Genomic DNA, 16,691 nt, shown 5'->3' with positions numbered 1-16,691 from the left:
TAATTTGTTACATTATCCCTTTTTAAGAGTGCCGATTGATTGAAAGCATTTTACATACTAAAAAGGCTCTCTTTATTGCATTGCTGGGAACTGCAAAAGCTCCTGCACCATTCTCTGCGGATGAAATCGATATATTGGACCTTTGGAACTTTGTTCCTTACTTCGTCCGTTTGAGAAAGCGACTAAATTAATATCAGGCGGAAAGTACCCAACTATGTCGCTCGCTATTCTGATGGCGGGACAAATCATTTCTAATCGCCGTATCCAATTGAAGGAAAGGGTAGTTAATCAGCTCATGTATATAACAAAAATTATGATAGCATTAATAAGTCTTACTAGTTTGTAATACCGATATCATGATCATCGTTTTGGATTTTCTGCTGACTGAATAAATGTTTTGATTTCTATTTTTAATATAAATTCTATTGCGAATTTTAAATTATAGTTATATTACATTTGTATAGAGAACATCGTTGAAATATCGATATTTCATCGATAACATCGAGGTCTGCATACCTCGATGTTTCTGCACCTCTAATCACTCAAAAAATTCCGAAATATCTTAAATGTTTTAAAAATATATGTTTTGTTATTATAATAATACTGAGACAACTGTACCTTCTAAGCCACTTTACTCCAAAAAAACAATGGAACACTTAATAACATTTGAATAGCAATGATTAGGTTTAGGTTTATTTAAGATATTTAAGAATCGTACGACTGTCTGTCATTCAGCGTTAGGCAATATTCTTACGTCGCGATTGCCTTAACGTAGTTTGGTTATCGATAAAAAAAAGAAACGGTCATTTAAAAGAATAAAAATAATCTTTAATATTAAAATTGGGTATTACTTGTAACATTTTTTAGAAAACTAAATAATTATATTCATCTCACAGATGAAGTGTCAAACTTTATTTCCCATCACACAATAACAAAAAACGTTCGGTAAAAAATGCACATGGAATATAGAAGTTAACAAATGCAAATACTAATCCAGCATTTTGCGGATCATGTAGTTTAGAATGCCACCGTTCTTGTAATAGGTAATGTCCACTTCGGTGTCGAAGCGCAGCGTGGTCTCGAAGACATTGCCATCGGCCTCGACCTGGATCCTCTGGCCCGGCTTTAGTTCGTCCTCGGGCAGGGCAATGTTGAACACCTCCCTACCACTCAGATTCAGGGATTCGGCACTCTGATCCGGCAGGAATTGCAGCGGGATGATGCCCATGCCCACCAGATTGGAGCGGTGAATGCGCTCGTAGGACTCCGCAATCACCGCCTTGATGCCCAGCAAGAATGGACCCTTGGCGGCCCAATCCCGTGAGCTTCCACTGCCATAGTCCTTGCCCACGACCAGAACCAGAGGCGTTCCCTCGTCCCCATACCGTTCCGCTGCATCAAAGATATCCATCTCCTCGCCACTGGGCACGTGCAGGGTGTTGGGCCCGGTTTTGGAAGCCAACCGGTTGACAAGACGAATATTGGCGAAGGTTCCCCGCGCCATCACCGCATCATTGCCACGCCTTGAGCCATATGAGTTGAAATCGCGAGGCGTTAGACCGCGCTCCGACAAATAACGTGCCGCAGGAGATTTACGGGCAATGGATCCGGCTGGTGAGATATGGTCGGTGGTCACCGAGTCACCCAAAAGCAGCAAACAGCGGGCCTTCTCAATGCCTTTCAAACTGGGCAGCTCTCGGGTCATTCTCTCGAAGAAGGGTGGACGTTTGATGTAAGTCGATACTCCACTCCAGGGATACAACTTGCTATCGGACACCTCCAGTGTCTGCCAGTCCTTGGAGCCCAGCTGGATTTTGCCTGCGAAGGGAGTTAAAATTATGCCTAAGTATCGGTAAACTCTAGGCGGTAATACTCACTGTACACCTCCTGGAACATTGCCGGAATGACGTGCTTTTGCTCCACTTCCTGAATCTCGCTACGCGTAGGCCATATATCGCGCAGGAACACATCCTTGCCGTTGACATCCACGCCCAGTGGCTCCGTCTCGAAGTCTATGTCCACACGTCCTGCGATGGCGTACGCTATCACCAGCAGTGGACTAGCCAAGTAATTGGCCCTGGTATTGGGATGGATGCGACCCTCGAAGTTGCGGTTCCCAGACAGGACGCCACAGCAGATCAGTCCATTCTTCTCAATGGTGTTAACCATGTTCTCATCCAGGGGACCCGAATTGCCGATACAGGTCATGCAACCGTATCCCACAATGTCGAATCCCAACTTCTCCAGGTACGGAATTACCCCCGACCCACGCAGATAGTAGGTAACCACGCCGGAACCGGGAGACAGTGAGGTCTTGATATAAGGCAGGATACTTAAGCCCTTTTCCACGGCTTTTTTTGCCAGCAGACCGGCGCCCAGCATCACCGAGGGATTCGAGGTGTTCGTGCAGGAAGTAATGGCCGCAATCACAACAGAGCCGTGACCTATCTTGTAGCTCTTGCCGTCGTCCCACTGGAACTCGCCACAGGCAGCCAGAGCACTTGGCGGCACGGCGAATCCCTTGAATCCCACAGGACTGGTAAGGCACGACCTAAAGTCTTCGCACATGCTGGACACGGAGACTCGATCGTGCGGCCTCTTGGGTCCCGAAACCGAGGTGACCACGGTGGATAGATCCAGGGTGACGGTCTGAAAGGTGAGTATAAAGTTTAGAAGTGAGTTTCCATCATAAAAACGCTAATATCACCAACCTCTGAATACTGGGGATCTTGATCCTCAAGGGAATAGTCGCGCAGCTGTCGAGTGGCCTTTAAATACTGGCGGATGATGTCGATCTTCTTCTCGGAGCGATCTGTCAACCAGAATCCATTTATAGACAAAATAATAGCTATTTAAATAGAATAAACCCACTGGTCTGCCGCATGTAATTCAGTGTGTTCTCATCGATGGGAAAGTAGCCCACAGTGGCTCCATATTCCGGACACATGTTGCTGATGGTGGCGCGATCCGCAATGCTCAACTCAGCCACTCCGGGCCCGTAGAACTCCACGAATTTGCCCACGACGCCCAGCTGCCGCAGGTGCTTGGTAATGGTCAGCACCAGATCGGTGGATGTGGCCAGAGGGCCCAGTTTCCCATCCAGCTTATAGCCAATCACCTCGGGCAGCAGCATGGAGATGGACTGGCCCAACATCACGGCCTCCGCCTCGATGCCACCAACGCCCCAGCCAAGCACTCCCAAGCCATTGATCATGGTTGTGTGCGAGTCCGTTCCCACGACGCTGTCCGGATACAGGATCTTAGAGCCATCCGCTGCTTCGGTTTCGAAGACGACGCGTGCCAGATACTCCAGATTAACCTGGTGAACAATGCCAGAGCCGGGTGGCACAATCAGCATATTGTCAAAGGCACGGGCTCCCCATTTGAGGAACGTGAAGCGCTCCTTGTTGCGCTGGAACTCCAGGGATTCGTTCTTGGTCAAAGCGTCCGAGGAGCGGACAAAATCCACCTGGACGGAGTGATCAATAACCAAATCGGCGGGACAGATGGGGTTGATCTTCTCCGGATTGCCGCCCAACTCGCGGACCGCATCCCGCATGGCAGCAAAATCAACAACGGCGGGGACACCAGTAAAGTCCTGAAATAAAAGAATCCCTTTAGCAGGAACGTGTAAGAATTACTTCCCGATCTCCACCTGCAATATGACGCGAGCTGGCTTGAATGAGACCTCCACATCGCTGGCTCCCTGCTTCAGCGATGGTGTCCAGCCCAGGATGCTCTGGACATCCTTCTCCAGCACATGGAAATTGTCACAGTTGCGCACCGCGGATTCCAGCAGAACGCGAATGGAAAAGGGCAGTAAATCTGTGGAGAGCCAAAATAATAAAAAAAGATAACAATAATAAAGATATGGATGACTATTTACCATATTTGTTGTCAATGGAGGGCAAATCAAAGTACTTGTAGACGCTGCCGTCCTGGGTGAATGATTCCTGGAACTGGGCAAAGGGATTGGCACCTGCAAGTGCCTAAGGATTAGCTCATGGATCAGTTTTTCCTTGTTAGATCTCACCGGAGCCGGACATGGTGGAGAAATTGGACAGAATTCCAAGCAATGTGAACTATAGATGGACCTGTGATGAACTTTTACAAAACAACACGAAATTCCAGTTCCAAAAAGCACGAGCACGATATTAAAAAGCGATCGAAAATGTATTTTCTAAATTTAATAAAATTTCTCAAACGAAATGTGGTTTGTTATATTAATTTTCGATTATTTCACTGATTAAAACAAAAAAAAAACTGAAAATCTTGAACTTGAACTCACGATAAATAGCTTGACACAACCCATCTCTAATTTGAAACTGGACTTTCAGTTATCGATAACTTGCCATCAAAACAAGCCGGTGCACTGTAAAAAATATCTTGTTCAATACTTTTGTGCCAAAATAAATGATTTTTTTATAATCAGAATTAATGTCTATTCAAAATTACTAACAAAAAATATTTATTTCTTTCTTGGCTAGCAGATGTTTTGTTTTGATACTCAAAGTTATTGTGAATTTACATCCCACTAAAATTTATTTTGTTTAATAAAATTTATGAATTCCGAGTTTAAAAATGTATTTACAATTCAGCTTCCTATATTCGTTAAAACATTTCATCCATATATCCATGCTAATTTCACCAGAAACATTGTTCTTTCCTTACAAATATCTGATGTTTTTCTATGGTTTATTGTAATAGTTACATGTTAAGCTTATTGTAATGTCACGTATCATAATCGGTATCTGTTATCTATATAAATAATATGTATAGGGTTATCAATGACGGCTGCGCTAGGAGCAAAGCAAGCGATTTGGCAGCGGGGATAACAAGTCGATTGTGGACGCCTACAGATAGATGCGTCGGAGGTCCTTTGGCGTGGTGATAGAATTGCACTGTGGACACAGCTTGCGCGCCCCAAGGGTCTGCAGCCAGCACTGCTCGCAGTGGACGTGCCAGCAGGATACGGAGATGGCGGGATTCTTGTAGTCGTCGATGCAGATTAGGCACTTGTACTTGCCCTGCGCCTGCTTCTCGTAGAGCCGCAGCTTGGCCTTCAGCGATTCGATGACCTGCAGCAGATTCTGGGAAGCGGAACGCGTTGACCGCGACGTGGATGGCTCCTCCCTGGACGGTGACGCCTCCAAGTTGCTGGTTGTGGCAGTCTCTTGCACGAGGGCTTCGCTGGAATGATTGGCCTTTGGCCCATCGCTAGAGGAGATTAGACGGCGCACATAGCTGGTCACATCCGCCTCGGAAACATTGCCCTCTGTGTCATCGTTAACCAGCGGAATCACATCGCCCTCGCCGTACTGATTTGGCCCGTAAATGTGCGTATCGTCCTCGTCTACATTGAGATCTTCGTCCTCATCCTCTTGCCCCTGCTGGTTGCCATTGTACTTGATCGTCTGGCCCAGGCCCAGGGCGGAGTAGCCTCCCTGGACGAGAGTGGACACGCGAATGCGCTTCTGTCCTGCCCACTCGTACTCCTCGTATTCCTCGCTGTCCTCAGAGTCCTCGCTTGAGTGCCGCTCCCCATTTGCCTGGCCATTCCGACGGCTCTGGCGCAGGCAGTGGTTGACATGGTCTTGAATGTTGGACTGCGGGAAGTTGTGATTGCACACGGGACAGGTGGGTTGACTGGACTCTGGACCAACTGGGGGAGGAGGAGGAGCTGTAGTAGGAGGCGGAGGAGCTGCAGTTGGAACTGGAGCAGCTGGTGCAGAATTGGAAGCTGGTGGACCGGGAGACGCTGGACGCTTCCTGGTGCGCTGACGCTGGCGGGCCTGCCGGTTACGCTGCACTCTCTGGAATACACTCCATGGCTGTCTGCCGCCCGCTCCCGACCCGGATCCCTGAGTTGCGGATGCTGCAGCTGACCCGGCGGACTGGGACGACGGATTGCTAGCGCTGGTCGGGTTGTGCAGTCGCTCCATCTCCACTTGGCAGTGATCGGCCACCTGACTGCGCTTGATCTTCACGTCGCATGTGGGACAGATCACGTCGTCTTCGCCGTTGCCAGTTAAATGCTGGGCGAAGTTCTCGCCGTTGGACACCGTGTCCGTGGCCATGGATTCCTCGGGTCCACCGCGAACTCCTTAGGACAGAAATGGGAGCTACTACTTGGAAAAGGATATTGTTTTGTTCGCTAATCTGACGAAGCCACGCGACGCCGATTCCTTACGTTCTCGTACTGTGGCAAATGGTCACACTGCTTTTTAGGATTTACTTCCGCGGAAAAAGCGGTCACTGGTTTTTGCTCTCTGCGATATTTATCGGATAATTTAAATATTTTTCGAAGTCCAACGAATTTACTAAGTTAAGTTATTAAGTAAAATTATAAAAAGCAACCTTACATTTTTAAATTTTTTCCCTACCAAAATTATTAACTTTGTTAATAAAGCTTTCAGATCCTTTATCACTTTCGCAGTCCGATACATTGCACAAATCTTCATCGAGTAAGTTCTCTCACAATAGATATTTTTTTATCCGACAGTTAAGTTTATAGCTCCTTTCGTAAAATTTGCTTTATCTCAAATGCCTTTTGCGCATCGTGGAGGCATGAAGGGCAGATAGTTTCGGGAAATCGATCTCCTTTCTCAACATTTAAGCCGGTGACCTCAGTAATTATAATTGCAATGGAAACCCCCTATCCATGAGTCCCTTCGAAAATGTTGATTATGTTTTCAGAAGTTACCACGCAAGCACGGCATATTGTCGACTCCATCGTTCTTATTTAAACAAAAATGTTTAAATATTCACTATAAATCAAGTTTACCATCAGTGCTCAAATCTATGCACACTACGAATTATAATTAAATACAAGTTAAGAAATTCACATCCACAAGCCAACAGCAAGGCTTGCTCGGTCTTGTTAGCAGCGGATATCGACACAAAAATAATTGTGTAAATAGGCTGTGCGCTTTGAATGCTTATCTAAGATCCGGAGTAACACAGTGCCTAGAGCAAAGAGCATTAACAAAAACAAATGTGTTCCAAATGCATTGGCTTGAGGGAAAATTATAAAAATACCCTCAGATCTAATGGTTTTTATTGTTTACTTAGCCAATTTCCATCACCGAGGAAAGATGCAATCGATTTTATTGTGCATTATAAAGACGATAGTATCACAACACTTGTTGCGGAGCGTTCCCACTACAGTCACTGTTGCGAAAACGTACTCAAGCCAAAGGGAATGAGCCAAAATAATGCTTCTGTAAAAATTATACATTATACTACAAATTCTGTGTAATCCTTGTACAACAATTGTATTTAATTAATCCCTATGTTTCTACTGTTTTTTAATTTTCCGCTGATAGCAGTTCTCTTAATATAAAGTGACTTTATTCCTGACTGCAATCGTTACAGTGACCCTCCGCGAGAAAAGTACGTATTTTTTCGTGTTTCCGATGCGTGCACATTAATTTTCAGTTGTTGTCTTGTGATGAGGGAAGCAAAACATTTTTATTTTCGTCGTTTTTATTTTTTGATTATATAGAAAAGTCGGTGGTCGAGGATCATGTGAAAGTGGGAAAATAAAAAGCTTTTTTAGTGGACTATAAGTGCACAGGTACGGCATAAATGCAATAAACCAGTTTGCAAAAGTGCAAAGCAGACGGTGAAAGGAAAAGGCAGTGAAAAGAGAATAGAGAAAAAATATAGCACTCAGTATTGTGGGCGTGTGTGTGTGTGCGTGAACCATATTGTTAAAAAGAAAAAAACAAACAGAAAATCAGGAGAAAACAACAATGCAGCAACAACAACAACAGCAGCAGGGCAACCTTGCCAGCTACAACAACAATATGAACGTCTTGCCTAATTACACGCTCAGCGGGATGAGTTCATTTGATGCCGAATCTCTGCCAGATTATTCCGAATTTGATACAGAATCGGTAACTTTGGACTATTACAAGGAAAGGTATTCCTTTGACTTAAAGAATTCGCCTTTTTTTTTGCTTCCGTTTCCCTTTAAACACACATACATCCACATATAAATATCCTCGCCCTTGTCATTGTTGTTGTTTTGCATTTGGCCGTTTGCCCCAATTTTGCCTGCCGTTACCGTTACGTTCTATATAGCAATTAACCGATATGATCCTGTTGCCATGCCACTCACCCACACCCACACACACATCCCGTACTCGCTCACTGCGAATTATTCTTGTTGATGTTTTCAATTTCTAGCCGCTATAAATAAAACTATCATCTACATACATATCTACGTCTGGGCCGTCAAAATATCACGAGAATTGTTGGATGCTATATTTATGTAAATATGTTAATCCATATCAGTTTGCGTATCTGCATCTTGAAGATATTAAAAAATTGGCAGGGAAATGTAAACGTGCGAATTATGAGTAAACTTTAAAAAGCCGACTTTTATAAACTCTAACATCTATAACTAAAATATATTACTCAATAAATATACCCGTTTAGACAGTTAATTGATATCTTAAAGCCTTTCAAAATGTTCTCCTGGACTTATTATTAATTTACTCTAAAAACAACTAAGTTATTTTAAAATTTTAACAGATCCTTTTTATACCCTTGCAGAGGGTATTATAATTTTGGTCAAAAGTGTGCAACGCAGTGAAGGAGACATCTCCGACCCTATAAAGTATATACAGTGACAAACTTAATTATTGGCACAGCAAGCATGTTAAACTTTGAGGCTATTTTTCTTCTTATAATATGCTGATATTAAAATAAAACAAAATATTTTTAGATAGAATCATTAATTTTTTGTTAAATACAAGTGACTTCATTAATTTATCTTTTATAAATAATTTATTAAAAATAAAAAACCAAAGAATGGACCAAATTTGCCTGAACAAAATTATTGGCACACTTGGGTTTTAATTAACTATTTTATTAAAACTTTATCGATTTGCCCACTTTTTTTTTAATTATCACATTTGCCTCTATAATCTTAATGGTATAATGATTAATTTTATAGCAAAAATTGTTTTAGTGCCTTAAAATAAAGGAAAAGTTGTTTGACTTTACAAGGTAAAAATAAAATCAACCGCATGTGTCCAAAAATTAAAATTTAATAAGCAGGATCAATGCAAATCGAAAGTAAACATTGGGAAAGGATGCCCAGAAGCCATTTTCCCATTCGGAGTCCTTTGCCGCATTTAAAGGACCCACGCAGTTGCAAAATGCAGGGCACACTGGCTAATCCATGGCTTTGAGAGGCCAGGAAAGCGTAAGGATCGTATAAAAGGACAATGTCAACCCCCAGATCTCCTCAACACGTATCGAAGCTGATGATAAGAAGGACTTTGGTAAGGATATTCACCCAACAGCCTTTTTTCAGGCCCTGCATGATGGTTTCTACAAACGAATTGAACCTAGAAAAATCAATAGATTTTAAAAGTCAAAAACAACCTTTTAGTGCAGGGAAATTTATATCTGAGTATGCCAATCGACTTTTGGGTCCTTTCAACCTTCTCGTATGATTTAATAATCCTTTCCCCAAGCAAAGAGCTTATGTTAGAACCCTTTTCAAGCCGATGGATTTTTCTAGGAGTAATTCATTTGTAGAAACCATCATGCAGGGCCTGAAAAAAGGCTGTTGGGTGAATATCCTTACCAAAGTCCTTCTTATCATCAGCTTCGATACGTGTTGAGGAGATCTGGGGTTGACATTGTCCTTTTATACGATCCTTACGCTTTCCTGGCCTCCAAAGCCATGGATTAGCCAGTGTGCCCTGCATTTTGCAACTGCGTGGGTCCTTTAAATGCGGCAAAGGACCCGAATGGGAAAAATGGCTTCTGGGCATCCTTTCCCCAATGTTTACTTCGATTTGCATTGATCCTGCTTATTAAATTTTAATTTTTGGACACATGCGGTTGATTTTATTTTTACCTTGTAAAGTCAAACAACTTTCCTTTATTTTAAGGCACTAAAACAATTTTTGCTATAAAATTAATCATTATACCATTAAGATTATAGAGGCAAATGTGATAATTAAAAAAAAAGTGGGCAAATAGATAAAGTTTTAATAAAATAGTTAATTAAAACCCAAGTGTGCCAATAATTTTGTTCAGGCAAATTTGGTCCATTCTTGGTTTTTTATTTTTAATAAATTATTTATAAAAGATAAATTAATGAAGTCACTTGTATTTAACAAAAAATTAATGATTCTATCTAAAAATATTTTGTTTTATTTTAATATCAGCATATTATAGGAAGAAAAATAGCCTCAAAGTTTAACATGCTTGCTGTGCCAATAATTAAGTTTGTCACTGTATATTCTTGATCAGGATCACCTCCTGAGTTGATATAGCCATGTCCGTCTGTCCGTCTGTCTGTCCGTCTGTCTGTTTCTACGCGAACTAGTCTCTCAGTTTTAAAGATATCGAATTCAAACTTTGCACACACCCTTCTTTCCTTTGCACGCAGTATATAAGTCGGAACGGCCGGGATCGGCCGACTATATCCTATAGCTGCCATATAACTGATTAATCGGAAATGCCATAACTCTGCTGTTTGTTAAGTTAGGAAGTTGGGACTTTCTATGGGTTTTATATTTGGCCAATCAATACGACGTACCAAATTTCATAAGGATCGGCCGACTATATCCTATAGCTGCTATATAACTGATTGATCGGAAATGCTATAACTTTGGTGTTTGTAAAGTTAGAAAGTTGGGATTTTCTATGGGTTTTATATTTGGCCAATTAATCCGACCTACCAAATTTCATAAGGATTGGCCGACTATATCTTATAGCTGCCATATAACTGATTGATCGGGAATGCCATAACTTTGGTGTTTGTTAAGTTAGGAAGTTGGGACTTTCTATGGGTTTTATTTTTGCCCAATCAATCCGACATATCAAATTTCATAAGGATCGGCCCTCTATATTCTATACCTGTCATATAACTGAACGATTGGAAATGCCATAACTTTGGTTTTTTTAAAGTTAGGAAGTTGGGATTTTTTATGAGTATTAAGAATGCATCATATGAATAATTTTGGAGAATATAATTTGCAGAATATTCTGCAAGGGTATTTCAACTTCGGCTCCGCCCGAAGTTAGCTTTCCTTTCTTGTCTTTTAAATTAATAAATAAATATGGAAGTTCTATCAGAACGGATTTTAAACTTGATCTGCCATCATAAACCTAACGTAGATTGGATCATTTTCATGTTTACAAAATTGGTGTACACTCTGCAAGGGTATAACAACGAAATGCGAATGGATAATTAGCGTGTCGGCATATCCAGCATTGGAATTGCTTAGCTGCAGTTCCCTCGCAGCGTAAAATTATGAGGGGGTAGCACCTCCTCACCCCAGCTTCCGTCTTTTGTTATTTTGGCTCCCCATCTACAGGCTTTACAATAGGTCGATTAAAACTTAAACAATCCCAAACTCATTCAACTGTGTCAACGCATTGTTTTGTGAATTGCGACAGTTAATCCATGACATACATTGACGCAAACAATTGTGGTTCAAATAATTAAGCATTGTTCGCTTCTTATTTTGAAAAGGAACTTTATCAAGATTTGCTAAATGCATATTGGTTTATATTATATATGGTCTGTATATAGTATATAGTCCGACAAACATTTGATTTATCGTACGGATTAACATTATATCATTTAAAATTATTTTAACGAATATTTGCCAGACGCATTATCATAAGATATTATAGAAATATAGAGATTTGTATATGGCTAAGATGTTTAAAAATAACGAATATAAGAATTAAAAAAAAAATAATGAGTGATTACGACTTCAAAACTCTCCACAGTCCTGAAATCAAATTAAAGCAAACTAATTTTAGAAACACATTTGAATCTGGAAGTCTCTAGAGGTTTGTGTTTTACACTGGCTGGATCACAGCATATATTATTTTAAAGAGAGCATTTTACCGGACCTTTTAATTTAACCAAAGCTGTATGTTAGTTTAATTCTAACATTCCCGTAAAACCTTAATTGTTTGCCTATGTCTTTGTCGGTGTTGTAAACCGAGTTGTTTTTGCATGTTTCTTCTGCTCACTGCCTTGATAAAAACACACTTGTTGTACGAATGTTGTGCCCTATTCGCTCTAATCGAATGGCAACAAATTTCTATATTTCCTGCCCCGCTAACAAACGATCCCCCATTTCGTAATATAGATGTTGAACGGGATGCTTCCGCCAGCAATTTGAAATTCAAAACGCATTGGAAAAACCTCAGCGCGCAAACCAAAAGCAATAAAACGCCAATTGAAGCATTTATATTAGATTATTAAAGCCAACCGGAGTAGCATTTACTCGCCTGCCCAAAAAAAAAAAAAAAAAAAAAAAAACCCTTCCAACATCCCACTAAGCAAAACTAACCAAGAAACGCATTGAAACGCATTCCAATTAGTAGCTGCGGGCAGCACTTTTGCCTGCATATATAGTCGATAAGGTGAGTTTGGCTAGCTTGAGAAGCTAGTAAAAATATTTTCCCCGCAATAAATAATAATTATCATGTATGCAGTGTTCTACGTCCACCAGCGGAGAAAATGGCGCCGACAACAACGATTGAGACCATCACAATCACGAGGCCGCTGAAGGTACATATGCCCCTGATATAAAGTTAAAGAGATTTGGTTCATGCTTAACTGATTTCTCTGCTTCCACAGGTGATTGCATTTATTTGCGGCGTCATAGTGGTGGTCTTGATGATCATGGCCCTGGCGTCCACAGATTGGCTAATGGCTTCCGACTGGCGCCAAGGCCTCTTTGTACACTGCATCGGGGAGGATTCGTTGGCTCCGTTGCCATTCAACATACAGGATCCGCCAGGATGCTACTGGACGCGCGATGTGGGTATGTATGCTAGTAATATATTTGGATAGTTGGGATTCTTTACAAACGAAGTAGAGAGGCTCTTATTAAAGTTTTGGTTCTAGCTATATATTTTTACCCTAATTTAACCTTGTCAACAATAACCCACAGGCTACATTAAGGCCACAGCCGCCCTATGCATTATCACGCTGATAACGGACGTTATTGCCACAGTACTGACAGGTATGGGCCTCAGGACGCAGAACCATAATCTAAAGTATAAGTTTTATCGCATAGCGGTATTGGTGATGCTCGTATCTTGTAAGTTACCAAGTAGATGTATTTAGCCAAGAAATACTAAAGATTTGTTTTTCATGCAGTGCTAGCCGTGCTGTCAGCTTTGATCGTGTATCCAGTGTGCTTTGCCGGCGAACTTACCATGGGTATTTAAACCAGAGTTAATGAGAAAGATCACTTGATTTACCTTTTGACTGTTTTAGCCAACCGGCGAGTCTGGGAGTTCGGCTGGGCCTATGGCGTAGGCTGGGGTGCGGCCATCTTCCTGTTTGGGGCCGTCGTCCTGCTGCTATGCGACAAGGAGTCGGAGGAGATTTACTATAAGGAGAGGAAAATCGTACATGAAAACCAAATGCGCGCCTAGGTAAGGCCGCACGACCTGCCTGACGTCGTTCTGTAGACTAAGTATATAGCAACCAACCAACAACAACACACACAGACACATAGATTTCGATTTAAATCAGACTCAAGAACAGAAGCAATTTGCAGCTAAACGAATGTGTTATAATTATAATTGTGTATATCATGACCATTTCTAACCAAAAACCCGTAGCCATCACCCCACCATCTCATAGTACTCGGCATTTGTTTAGATGAGGTTTCCGAATCAGTTTATTTTGTTTTCGTTTCGAAAGGTAATCGTAGACAAACCACAAACACACGACCCACATCTATCATGTAGTCAGTCACATGTACGTCTAGGAATTCTGAAAGCTAATCGCATTAACCATACCCGTATATACAAATTGCATGCCCAATGAGTTCCAAAACATTGTAGACAACTTTTAGAGCTTGCGTTTCTGTAGAAAAGTAAGAGCAAGTTGCAGTTGAAATTAGACCTCTTACAATATTGTACTCATACTCAGCTATATATACATAGCAATGTACTCTCCATGTATCTCAAACCTAATCGTGAGCAGAATTTAAATTAGAATTTGTATATGTACGTAATCGAAAGACTAGGTAACCATGACATATTACGCCACAAAATCATCGTCATTGTCACCGTTTCATGCCGATTACGCTTTCAAAATATTTGGTTTGTACTCTATAAATCCGTTTCGAATATTATAAATTATGTGTTTGTCCCAGTGTATTATTGTGCGACTAACACCCATTGTAACCGAATATGTGTTGCTCTTTTACCTTTTGTAAAATAGTTTAACCAACTAGCTGTACGGTATTGAACTCGTACTTGAATGTCCCCGAGCCGTTTAATATTTGTTTAAGTCGACTCTTAAGAGTATGCATTCGATTTTAGTAAATGTATCTTTTGTAACCACCTATTCTTTAATAATTTATTGATATTTGTGTTCTTACCTTACTCGAAAACATATCACATTCAAATGACCACAATAAAACGTTTATGACACCTTTTGTTAACACTTTAAAACATTATTTTCTTTAAAATCTAATCTTGTTAAGGTTTTTAAGCTTTAAGTTTTTTTTTACATAAATAATCCGTGTTTTTCTTTGCAAAACCAGCATAAGGTATGAGTAATGGCGATAACGCAACAACTAATAAGTAAGCCATCCTTTTTAATATTTATCTTCGAAATTTGGTATCTCATCAGTTAATCATTCGAAATTCATCCAATATATCTCGCAATTAAATCATCTTGTCGCCTTTTCTGAATTCTATTCCGTTCGTTTCTGTTTTTAACGAGAAAATTTTGATTACACGCCGAAATTAATGAAGCAAATGCAACCAAAATTAAATGCGACCTAAATTACAACAATACAAAGGGAAATATATATGCTTGAACATCCATATATACATATATATGAAGAAATTGAACAAATCGTAGGCAGGAACGTGCGGTGAAAAAAAGACGAAACGAAAACAATTATAGCGAGTATAAAGACAACAATTATACCAAACCAATTGAATTAATTAAACTATGCTTACATACACGCATGTTTATATATAGTTATATATATAAGTTTAAAGTATGTAACATTTATTAAATACGAAAAACAAAAACAAACATATAATTAACGAAACAATTATACTCCAAAACGAAACTCTACGAAACGTTACAGTTTTCCATTGTGTAACTAACCAACACATGAGCGAGGATCATTTTGTTTTAACAAGCAAACAAAATATATATACAAACACATATGAATATATTTATTAAAAAGTTTTAACATTTAATTTTTAAATTTACATTCGATAGAGCAAAAAAAAAAATGAAAAGAATAAGTAAATTATCAAATGTATTGCTAGTGATCCATATACTGTAAAACATATGCCTAGATCATATTTTATAAATTCCCTATGCATACCTATACCCGCAGCTATCAAACTATGAATTTCCTTAAATTATACTACAGTTCACTGGACGTTACCATGAATTGAAGATTTGGCTCCCCAATCCCTAAAAATCATCGAACACCCATCTTTCCCCATCCGCATAACCCGAACAGTATCGGTTAAAATGTACATATTTCAGAAGAGTTTTCAAAAAAATAAAATAGTGTTTAACGTTCACATAAATATCTGTTTTTTAATCTTGTAAAAATCTTATAAAAGTGGCTGAATTGGTCCTGCTTCAATGACAAATTTATTCATGATATAAGCCACCAGTTCCATGGAGAGTCTCAATTTTGGATCCATGTTCCAACAAGCAGCTATTATACTAACGAAATCCTCAGGGCAACCTGCCATAACATCATTTAACGAAGGTCTTTCTCCTGTAAAAATAACAATATTTTTTGAGCGGATAAATATTATAGTATATAAAACCTTGCCTCCAGTAATAGCCATTTTTAAATTCCAGGTATTGGTGCCATCAATTTCGTCTAAAGGCATCTTGCGGGATAATATTTCCCAAAAAGTGAATGCCCAGCTGTACACATCACACTTTTCATTATAGCGGTCGCCATTCAAGACCTTTGAGAAGATTATTATTCATTTATCTTAAATTATTTAGCTTAAAGATCTCGAACCTCGGGCGCTAAGTATCTGCTGGTACCTGCTTCCGACATCGATAAGGTCTGATCTATAACTGTGCCAAAATCGCATATCTTCAGACTAAGGCCCCTTTGACCTAGCAATGCATTGTGGGGCTTGATATCGCGATGAATGACTGCTTTTGGTTTCATGGCGTGGAGATAAGCTAACCCCTATAAAAAACATTCGCATTATTCCGCTCCATAACATCCCTTATCAGCCGTCATACCTGAGCGATCTGGAGGCTCCAGTTAAAGGCGTGGGCAAGAGAATAACTTGGCTGGGAGTCCGCATACAAAAAGTTGTGCAGAGATCCACCATCTACGTACTCCATCAGCAAGAAAAACCTGTCATCGTGTTTTGAAACACCATAGAATTGTATTAAGTTTTCATGGCTGACCCTTGAGAGCTGAATTATCTCCCTGTCAATTTTGTTGTCTTCATAGCCTAGTCGTATTCTCTTCACTGCGATCACAAGATTCTTCCAGTCTGCTTTAAATACACTGCTAAATGACCCTGAACCTATAATCTAAAATGTAGGCATAGTTCTCAATCCAAATAAGACAAATCAGCTTGTGTTTACCTTTCCTAGTTTGAATTCTTCAAACGGAATTAAATCGACTGCCGCGGTCATGTCTCCACAAATGCCAATTTGTCACTAATCA

At 40.4% G+C, this 16,691-nt stretch overlaps 4 protein-coding genes across 6 annotated transcripts; 1 reads left to right on the top strand and 3 right to left on the bottom strand.

Annotated features, from left to right (window-relative positions):
- Nucleotides 1–879: 879 nt before the first annotated feature.
- Nucleotides 880–4,287, bottom strand: LOC108041193 (cytoplasmic aconitate hydratase). Its single transcript, XM_017119023.2, has 7 exons — nucleotides 4,034–4,287; nucleotides 3,887–3,979; nucleotides 3,656–3,825; nucleotides 2,872–3,598; nucleotides 2,712–2,812; nucleotides 1,878–2,649; nucleotides 880–1,818 (listed from the first exon to the last, which is right to left on the bottom strand). The coding sequence occupies exons 1-7, from the start codon at nucleotides 4,044–4,046 to the stop codon at nucleotides 989–991; spliced, it is 2,706 nt and encodes a 901-aa protein (XP_016974512.1). The 5' UTR covers nucleotides 4,047–4,287; the 3' UTR covers nucleotides 880–988.
- A 299-nt stretch (nucleotides 4,288–4,586) lies between these two features.
- On the bottom strand, nucleotides 4,587–6,217 carry LOC108041198 (E3 ubiquitin-protein ligase RNF220). The gene has a single exon (XM_017119029.2). The coding sequence runs from the start codon at nucleotides 6,075–6,077 to the stop codon at nucleotides 4,854–4,856; it is 1,224 nt and encodes a 407-aa protein (XP_016974518.1). The 5' UTR covers nucleotides 6,078–6,217; the 3' UTR covers nucleotides 4,587–4,853.
- Nucleotides 6,218–7,426: 1,209 nt separating this feature from the next.
- Nucleotides 7,427–15,570, top strand: LOC108041189 (transmembrane protein 47). 3 transcript variants are annotated; one of them, XM_017119019.2, is made up of 7 exons: nucleotides 7,427–7,576; nucleotides 12,135–12,411; nucleotides 12,484–12,559; nucleotides 12,629–12,815; nucleotides 12,945–13,094; nucleotides 13,154–13,216; nucleotides 13,274–15,570. In XM_017119019.2, the coding sequence occupies exons 3-7, from the start codon at nucleotides 12,509–12,511 to the stop codon at nucleotides 13,432–13,434; spliced, it is 612 nt and encodes a 203-aa protein (XP_016974508.1). In that variant the 5' UTR covers nucleotides 7,427–7,576; nucleotides 12,135–12,411; nucleotides 12,484–12,508; the 3' UTR covers nucleotides 13,435–15,570. The 3 variants fall into 3 exon arrangements, with proteins under 3 accessions (XP_016974508.1, XP_016974507.1, XP_016974509.1); XM_017119020.2 differs by lacking the exon at nucleotides 7,427–7,576 and adding an exon at nucleotides 8,258–8,275; XM_017119018.2 differs by lacking the exon at nucleotides 12,135–12,411 and having other exon boundaries at nucleotides 7,427–7,924.
- Nucleotides 15,559–16,661, bottom strand: LOC108041188 (mitogen-activated protein kinase kinase kinase 7). Its single transcript, XM_017119017.2, has 5 exons — nucleotides 16,610–16,661; nucleotides 16,256–16,555; nucleotides 16,023–16,199; nucleotides 15,825–15,966; nucleotides 15,559–15,767 (listed from the first exon to the last, which is right to left on the bottom strand). The coding sequence occupies exons 1-5, from the start codon at nucleotides 16,658–16,660 to the stop codon at nucleotides 15,598–15,600; spliced, it is 840 nt and encodes a 279-aa protein (XP_016974506.2). The 5' UTR covers nucleotide 16,661; the 3' UTR covers nucleotides 15,559–15,597.
- Between the last annotated feature and the right edge of the window lie 30 nt (nucleotides 16,662–16,691).

The sequence above is a fragment of the Drosophila rhopaloa genome, unplaced genomic scaffold (assembly GCF_018152115.1).
Source record: "Drosophila rhopaloa isolate 14029-0021.01 unplaced genomic scaffold, ASM1815211v1 contig_178, whole genome shotgun sequence".
Classification (NCBI taxonomy): domain Eukaryota; kingdom Metazoa; phylum Arthropoda; class Insecta; order Diptera; family Drosophilidae; genus Drosophila; species Drosophila rhopaloa.
Note: the sequence above shows the minus strand (reverse complement) of the source record. Positions and strands in the feature narration are given on the sequence as shown.

Coding starts and splice junctions, on each gene's coding strand:
- LOC108041193 (XM_017119023.2), bottom strand. Junction 3,599..3,655: donor CAGCTCGCGTCATATTGCAG/GTGGAGATCGGG, acceptor CTTTTATTTCAG/GACTTTACTGGTGTCCCCGC. Junction 1,819..1,877: donor AATGTTCCAGGAGGTGTACA/GTGAGTATTACC, acceptor CTCCCTTCGCAG/GCAAAATCCAGCTGGGCTCC.
- LOC108041198 (XM_017119029.2), bottom strand. CDS start 6,077: ATGGCCACGGACACGGTGTCCAACGGCGAGAACTTCGCCCAGCATTTA.
- LOC108041189 (XM_017119018.2), top strand. CDS start 7,755: ATGCAGCAACAACAACAACAGCAGCAGGGCAACCTTGCCAGCTACAAC. Junction 13,095..13,153: donor ATTGGTGATGCTCGTATCTT/GTAAGTTACCAA, acceptor TTTTTCATGCAG/TGCTAGCCGTGCTGTCAGCT. Junction 13,217..13,273: donor TGCCGGCGAACTTACCATGG/GTATTTAAACCA, acceptor TGACTGTTTTAG/CCAACCGGCGAGTCTGGGAG.
- LOC108041188 (XM_017119017.2), bottom strand. CDS start 16,660: ATGACCGCGGCAGTCGATTTAATTCCGTTTGAAGAATTCAAACTAGGA. Junction 16,556..16,609: donor AAGAATTCAAACTAGGAAAG/GTAAACACAAGC, acceptor CCTACATTTTAG/ATTATAGGTTCAGGGTCATT. Junction 15,967..16,022: donor GCAGATACTTAGCGCCCGAG/GTTCGAGATCTT, acceptor ATCTTCTCAAAG/GTCTTGAATGGCGACCGCTA.